Genomic DNA, 8,817 nt, shown 5'->3' with positions numbered 1-8,817 from the left:
GAAATGTTGTGGAAAAGAGATTTTGTACACATATTTATTGAAACAACTCTCTATTACCTTGTGTTTGAAATTGCCAGTATTACATACGTGCGATACCTAGTTTCTATCCGAGAATTAAGCTACCTGTCTGATTGGTGAAGACATTTTGAACTTCCATCTCCAGAACATCTCGAAAGAAATAAATGTAAATTGCATAAAATGTTATGTCCCTTACATGATAAGGGGTTGCCAAATGCTTAGGTGAACCATTACAGAATACCAGGAGACTCGTGTTTATTTTAATTTTTAACATATTGAGAGAGTGCTATGTCTTGGTCATGTCTATTATTAATTTCTGCATACGATTTTGCAATATCTGGTAGACTTTTAATGTCCATGTAGATTATTTATAATGGATAAATGTTGTTGCAATAATTGTCTTGCTGTTTATGAGAGTATGAAACATACAAGACAATAATTAAGAGGGGGACCTCCAGGATTTTTATATTGCAGCATCCGCCCATCTCAAAAGAATAGAGAGCAAATAGCACAAACATTATAAAGCATCTGAAACTGAAATTTATAAACACAACGTCCACAGTTGACCACTATCATTATACAAGGTGACAACAATAAGCAAATACATTTGTTCTTAACGCAGCTGTCCGAAAAATTATGACGGTATTAAGCAGGTTTTATTTTTTTGCACGTCCACATCTCTTTATTAAACGGAATAACGACGAATGACAACAGTGAAAAAAAATCCGCCCACACACCAAGGACAAGACAACAAAAATCATTTGCTTTACGGACGATACCTAATATATAACTGATTAATTATGCACTATATTTAATGAAGATGTTGGTTATGAGTGTACGAGTAGGTAAGCATTTGCCACTTAATATGTGCCTGCAGCATTATAATTATGACGAACTTCATCTGTGAGCGAAAGTGAAAATTGTTGTATGTGAATTTTCCACTACCCTAATTGCATGACGTTTTCATAATTTTGTCTAAATATCATTGAACAACACGCTATGTAACCAAACTATATCAATTTCCATAATTTGATAGGAACAGGTCGATCTGGCAAAGATTTGTCGTGAAGAGGGCTTGGTTTGTCGTTTGCCTATTATTGATGGGTATATCATTGTTGTCCTTTCCTGTTTTCTTTTTTTGTATTGATGCTTATTTTGTTTTGATCTTCCAGGTGTGGCCTTTACTATATATCATACCAGACACACGTAGCCGTTTCCGGAGATATCATAATATTTACGTTATTGTCAAAGCTGGCTTGCGAGTGTAATAAATTGTGGCCGGGTAATGTGTGCTAATTGCGAAAAACTCTCAACAGCACTGCCACTATTAAAAAATATACAAGTTCAATGTATTACACCTTATTCTTGTCTTGATATTGTTGAAATATAGGTCCAATTTTACGTTAAACACCATACAAAGTAACTAAAAAAGATCCGTTTCCTGTAAATCCTTGTGTAGCAGGTTCAATAAATTAACAGTAAAAATGCAGCTCTCACAAATTAAGCTAAAATAGCTTCGAACACTGGATCCGACTGACAATCATGCGTTCTATATGTCTTGTGGACAATGTGATTTGCTCATTATTAAACGCTTCACGGCAATTGTACAATGCCAGCAATGAAATCGCTGTTCCAATACTATAATGCATAACTATGTGTACAGTTCAGGCTCATTTGTTTTTATTTGCATTTTAAGCAATACAAAACATTTTTGATTCTGAGATTACAAAATAAAGTTGAAAATCGTCTGTGTAAGAATAAATTCGGTACAATTTCATTGAACACAGCTGGTTTGTAATTTAAAATTAAACGGTAGGCAATATAGGCCTGAAAGAACAATCGGAGTGTTAGTAATGGTATCCCAGCAACACATTGCCGAAAAAAATTATCCGTTATCCGATGATCGCCTAATTTGCAATCTTCTGTTACCGGAGGACGAAAGTTGACCCGCGAACCCTTTTTTAATGGTCGATATTGAACGCTATATGTATTGTCTATCGTTTTACTATTCGTCAAATCAGAAAAACTTCATTACAAATAACCGTCAGTGATCATCCTACACATTGGCGTTTGCTTCTGCGTCAGTTGAACATCAAACAAACGTCATATATGTGTATTTTTATTTATAGGATAAACATTCATTTCACTATTCAACAGCAAACCACGCTGTTGTAGACACTCATTTGCTGATCTTTTCTGGAGCTTAATTTAACACATATATGCCTTATTATCGTTGGTTGACATTATAAAGATGTTAGTGTGACAGGAACAAATAAATTAAACATTTAAGACAACTGCACACCAATAAATACATATTTTACCCTATTTATATACTCATTACTTTATTTTATAAACAGAAACAAAAATTGAGCAGAAAAAAAAATTTAGTTTCCATTCTTACCGACATTCTGTATTTGAGCAGAAGTGCGCTCCATACATTTTTCAGAAAGTAGTTCCAGTTCAAAATGGTTTCAAATTTGAACAACCACCACCCGTGTTTCAATGAAGATATCTCATGAATGGAGTACAAATTGGAAATTCTAAGACGCCTTTGTTTTAGATAAATGGTGAAAGAAGTGATATTCACTTGTTTTCTGGAAAATCGTTCGTACAATAGGGCAGCATATGTACCCGCCCAGAGTCAATGTTTGGATGTTAATAATTTCTTTATTTTATCAAAAAACAACTTAGTAAGTATATATATGTATGTCAACTATTGTGTTGAACATTTGGGGAAAGATTCATTAACTTTTTTCATAAGTTTATTAAGATATACACTAAAATGTGTTGGTCAATATCTGGGTCAAAATGGCGAAATGTTGGTGTTGGTCACCCCCTTAAGAGAAATGGAAGTATATCCCAAATGATAACGATTATAACGCTGTACCGGTAGTTTTATCTTGCGTTATTTGTATCAGAGACAATACAATACAATCAGAGACATATATACCATGTGTATATATGTCTCTGATACAATGTATTATATGTCTCTGTTCGTACGTACAAAATTGTATACATTCGGTCGTATTTTCGTAGTTCGATTTTGTGAACCGATGCTCTGGTTCCCGGCGATGAAAAGTTTACCTCTCCTGTCGGTGTCGATTAAGTCAAGGAACAGTTTTGTGGTTATAAAAGGGAAGTTACTCTAACTTTTAGCCTGTCATGAAGTGAAGTCAGAAGAAATGGTTCAGTCGTTCGAAGAATTTTGTGGTGGAACTCTATGGGTTTGTACTGTAGAAAACATGATTTTATGCTTGCCTTAATTTTTTGATTGCATCTGTGGTGCGACTGTACGTTTTTATCGGACAACGACAAAACCGAACTTGTTTACTTGAACATACAAAAGTTGTTATCAAGAATCAGACTCAGTCTCAATGAAGCATTGTTTTAATGCTAAAGCAGTTTAAAGAATTTGACGTTTCATAGTCGGATGTTAAAAGGGGTCTTCTCTCCCCGAAAAAAAATCCGAGTTGACATTCAAAAAACAATTTTATTATATAATTGCTAAAAATGGAACAAAGTTCTAGTTTATGACCTAAAATATAACATTTATGAATAACTAAAATGTAGGACTAGATATGGAACATATAACAAACACACAATACATCTAAATATTACAAAGAAAAGATAAATTTGATAAATATTTCATTTGCATATCTTTGAGATGCAAAAGTTCTTCAAACATGATATATGAGGGGGGACAGGACCTTTATCGGGACTCCGGGATCGGGTGTTTTTAAGCTCGGGACCTCGGGATTTCGTTTTTTCAAGTCCGGGATTTCGGGATCAAGACCGCTCCTATCCCCCCCTCATATATACATTCATGACAATATCAGTGGCGGATCCAGAACATTTCCTAAGGGGGGCCCGCTGACTGACCCCCCCCCCCCTGGATCCGCCTATGAATATATTGTATTCTGTTATTTAGTCCAAGATTACTCTGATGTCCAAGGGCTATTTTGACAGACAAGCTGGGGCCGTGGGAAAACAGCCGTTGGACATCAGAGTAATCTCGGACTATCTGTTATTTTGACATACTATTAGATTTTATTAGGCAATGCCATATCCAATCGGTTTTAATGGCCAGGTCCAGGGTTACTATTGTGAACCATAGAGTTTGCCAATATCCCAAAATGCCCCAAAACATAATTTAAAAAAAAAAAAAATAATAGTTGAATTAACAACGGGCCAAAAAAAAACATATGTGTTTTCTGTTAAATTTTTGAAAAAAAAGTAGGTACTAGATAGGGATTTTTTTTTAATTTACCATTTTTTTTTACATTGAGGTAGGGACATTCTGACTTTATAACATTTTTACTGAAAATGACAAAAAAACTTTAGGGTAGGCTTATATTTTGACCTTAAAAAGTAGGGAGGGAAGGTAACATGGGTAGTAGGACACAGAATTCTTTTTTTTATTTGGCCATATGGGTAATCTTAGGTACATTTGTGATATTTATAATAATTATGTCCCTTCCTGGCATAGCGGGCAGTTAGTGTTTTCCTTGACTCTGTGTCCAATTTTGGTCTGAAAAGAAAGCTTAAGTCGTTGCATTTATATCCTCAAACACTTTTTATACGACCGCAAAAATTGAAAATTTTTTGGTCGTATATTGGTATCACGTTGGCGTCGTCGTCTGCGTCATCGTCGTCCGAATACTTTTAGTTTTCGCACTGTAACTTAGTAAAAGTGAATAGAAATCTATGAAATTTTAACACAAGGTTATGACCACAAAAGGAAGGTTGGGATTGATTTTGGGAGTTTTATCCGAACATTTTAGGAATAAGGGGCCAAAAAGGGCCCAAATAAGCATTTTCTTGGTTTTCGCACTATAATTTTAGTTTAAGTAAATAGAAATCAATGAAATTTTGACACAAGGTTTATGACCACAAAAGGAAGGTTGGGATTGATTTTGGGAGTTTTAGTTCAAACAGTTTAGGAATTAGGGGCCAAAAAAGGGCCCAAATAAGCATTATTCTTGGTTTTCGCACAATAACTTTAGTATAAGTAAATCGAAATCAATGAAATTTAACCACAAGGTTTATGACCACAAAAGGAAGGTTGGGATTGATTTTGGGAGTTTAGGTCTTAATTTACCATTTTTTTTTACATTGAGGTAGGGACATTCTGACTTTATAACATTTTTACTGAAAATGACAAAAAAACTTTAGGGTAGGCTTATATTTTGACCTTAAAAAGTAGGGAGGGAAGGTAACATGGGTAGTAGGACACAGAATTCTTTTTTTTATTTGGCCATATGGGTAATCTTAGGTACATTTGTGATATTTATAATAATTATGTCCCTTCCTGGCATAGCGGGCAGTTAGTGTTTTCCTTGACTCTGTGTCCAATTTTGGTCTGAAAAGAAAGCTTAAGTCGTTGCATTTATATCCTCAAACACTTTTTATACGACCGCAAAAATTGAAAATTTTTTGGTCGTATATTGGTATCACGTTGGTGTCGTCGTCTGCGTCATCGTCGTCCGAATACTTTTAGTTTTCGCACTGTAACTTAGTAAAAGTGAATAGAAATCTATGAAATTTTAACACAAGGTTATGACCACAAAAGGAAGGTTGGGATTGATTTTGGGAGTTTTATCCGAACATTTTAGGAATAAGGGGCCAAAAAGGGCCCAAATAAGCATTTTCTTGGTTTTCGCACTATAATTTTAGTTTAAGTAAATAGAAATCAATGAAATTTTGACACAAGGTTTATGACCACAAAAGGAAGGTTGGGATTGATTTTGGGAGTTTTAGTTCAAACAGTTTAGGAATTAGGGGCCAAAAAAGGGCCCAAATAAGCATTATTCTTGGTTTTCGCACAATAACTTTAGTATTAGTAAATCGAAATCAATGAAATTTAACCACAAGGTTTATGACCACAAAAGGAAGGTTGGGATTGATTTTGGGAGTTTAGGTCTTAACAGTTTAGGAATTAGGGGCCAAAAAGGGGCCTAAGTAAGCTTTATTCTTGGTTTTCGCACCATAACTTTAGTATAAGTCTATAGAAATCTATGAAATTTAAACACAAGGTTTATGACCACTAAAGGAAGGTTGGGTTTGATTTTGGGAGTTTTGGTCCCAACAGTTTAGGAAAAAGGGGCCCAAAGGGTCCAAAATTGAACTTTGTTTGATTTTATCAAAAATTGAATAATTGGGGTTCTTTGATATGCCACATCTAACTGTATGTAGATTCTTAATTTTTGGTCCCGTTTTCAAATTGGTCTACATTAAGGTCCAAAGGGTCCAAAATTTAACAAAAATTGAATTCTTGGGGTTCTTTGATATGCTGAATCTAAAAATGTAATTAGATTTTTGATAATGGTCCCACTCCCAGTTTTCAAGTTGGTCCAAATCGGGTTCCAAAATTAAACTTTGTTTGATTTCATCCAAAAATTGAATTATTGGGGTTCTTCGATATGCCAAATCTAGCTGTGTAAGTAGATTTTTAATTTTTAGTCCCTTTTCAAATTGGTCTACATTAAAGTCCAAAGGGTCCAAAATTAAACTAAGTTTAATTTTAACAAAAATTGAATTCTTGGGCTTTTTTGATATGCTGAATCTAAACATGTACTTAGATTTTTGATTATGGGCCCAGTTTTCAAGTTGGTTCAAATCAGGATCCAAAATTATTATATTAAGTATTGTGCAATATCAAGAAATTTTCAATTGCACAGTATTCAGCAATAGCAAGAAATCTTCAATTGCATAGTATTGTGCAATTGCAAGAAATTTTCAATTGCACAGTATTGCGCAATAGCAAGAAATCTTCAATTACACAGTATTGTGCAATAGCAAATATTTTCAATTGCACAGTATTGCGCAATAGCAAGAAATATCTAATTGCACAATATTGTGCAATAGCAAGAAATTTTCAATTGATTGGAGTTATCTTTCTTTGTCCATAATAGTAGTTTAATCAACTTAAATCATTGTTTTATACAATATATACAATGTATATTCACTTTTACTACCAACTGATAAATTAAAACAATCTACCATTCAGTGATAACAAGCACCTTTTGTTACATTTAAATATTTTATGATGTATTTAAATGAGTAGTTATTGTTCCAAACTCCATTAGAAATTTGAATTGAGATCAGTTTTGGAAAAAGGGAAAGGGGGATGTGAAAAAAAATGGGGGGGGGGGGTTAAATTTTTCTCATTTCAGATTTCATAAATAAAAAGAAAATTTCTTCAAACAATTTTTTGCGAGGATTAATATTCAACAGCATAGTGAATTGCTCAAAGGAAAAAAAAATATTTTAAGTTCATTAGACCACATTCATTCTGTGTCCGAAACCTATGCTGTGTCAACTATTTAATCACAATCCAAATTTAGAGCTGAATCCAGCTTGAATGTTGTGTCCATACTTGCCCCATACTTTTACCAAAAGGATATTTGCATGTTTGAGGTACCAGCTTTGATTATTTATTTAAATATCAGGTTAACTTCTTTTTTTAAACAGGATGAGACCAGATTACTGAATGGTAGCTACCCAGAGTTCACAGACTGTTTCCAGCAGACGTTACTTGTTTGGGTGCCATGTGGTTTCCTGTGGCTCAGTGCACCGTTCTACCTTTATCATCTTCTGAATGTTGATGGAGTTACTCGTCCTCACTCATTCCTGAGTGTGGCTAAAACTGTTAGTACATGTGTGATATTTCTATGGTTTCAACTAGTTTGATTTAACCCTGCTGCATTAACTAGTACAGTCAGTTTTTTTTTTCTTTCAGGTTTATGTTTTATTTTTTAAAGAGTTTGTTGTTGATTGCAGATTTATAACAATCTACACATGTAGATGATATTTGATATTTTAACAACAGGGCAATTTAGAGTTTGAGACAAAGATATAAGTATAAATCCTGGTCACGGCACCAATATCTTGAGGGTTATTGTCTTTGTAATACTTGTGGAAGAAAATAACGTATTGCTAGTTGAGATGCTTTATGATCGTAAGATAAATACATAGGTTACAATAGCCTTACGTTACATTAAAAATGTGTGCGCAAAAGTACGGGAAACAATTACATAACATAATGTTCTAATGTCTCTTGGCCTATATTCACGACACCCTGTTTATTGATTGAAGACCATATGTTGACCTCAGAGTAGACGTCATTTGATGTAAATTTTAGAACTGTTTGGTTGTTGTCCTATTCGCTGTTTCAGAATGCATTCTAATGCATTTTGGGTTAAATTTCGACAGTATACAAAAAAATGTTGTGATTGGTTAAAACTCTTTTTAACATAGAATTCATCTAATGATGATGTGACATTATGTTCATTTTAGGGAAAAAACAATGAAATTGCCCAATTTTTAGGGTGTAGGCAAGAGAGTCCTTCTGTCTGTCCCATTTTTGTTTCCACTGTCTAACTTAAGTTTTTCTCATCCAAATTTTATGAAACTCATTCACCATGCTAAGAATCATAGCTCCCTGACTGAGGTTGAATTTGGTCAATGAGTTACTTACTGTTCTAGAGTTGTGCCCCATTTTAACTTTTTTAAATTTGCAATGCTTAGGCAGGGGTATTTGTGTGCTCATACAAATTCTTCTTTTATTTTATTTAGATTCTGAAACAGCTGATTGATGCTCAACCTACATTGTGTTTTATTCATTTAGTAATTTTCCTGCAAAATAGGAGACAGAAATTTTAATGTTTTAAATATAGTATTATATGAAAAAAAGAATCTTGTAGCTAAACCTTTGTTGATTTAAGTGTTTTTTGAAAATTTATTTTATCAGTGTTATTGAATTAGGGTGAAGTTAGATATGAAAAGATAAAAAATCTTTGT

General features: G+C 33.7%; 1 protein-coding gene across 1 annotated transcript in view; it reads left to right on the top strand.

Annotated features, from left to right (window-relative positions):
* The first annotated feature begins 3,116 nt into the window (after window positions 1-3,116).
* Window positions 3,117-8,817, top strand: part of LOC143079338 (multidrug resistance-associated protein 1-like) — a 46,021-nt gene continuing 40,320 nt past the window's right edge. Inside the window, exons 1-2 of the mRNA XM_076254593.1 lie at window positions 3,117-3,242; window positions 7,489-7,665. Of these exons, the coding sequence (XP_076110708.1) occupies window positions 3,201-3,242; window positions 7,489-7,665 (219 nt within the window). The 5' untranslated portion in view covers window positions 3,117-3,200. The remainder of the gene's footprint in view (window positions 3,243-7,488; window positions 7,666-8,817) is intronic.

Source organism: Mytilus galloprovincialis, chromosome 6, assembly GCF_965363235.1.
Source record: "Mytilus galloprovincialis chromosome 6, xbMytGall1.hap1.1, whole genome shotgun sequence".
NCBI classification, from domain to species: Eukaryota; Metazoa; Mollusca; class Bivalvia; order Mytilida; family Mytilidae; genus Mytilus; species Mytilus galloprovincialis.
Note: the sequence above shows the minus strand (reverse complement) of the source record. Positions and strands in the feature narration are given on the sequence as shown.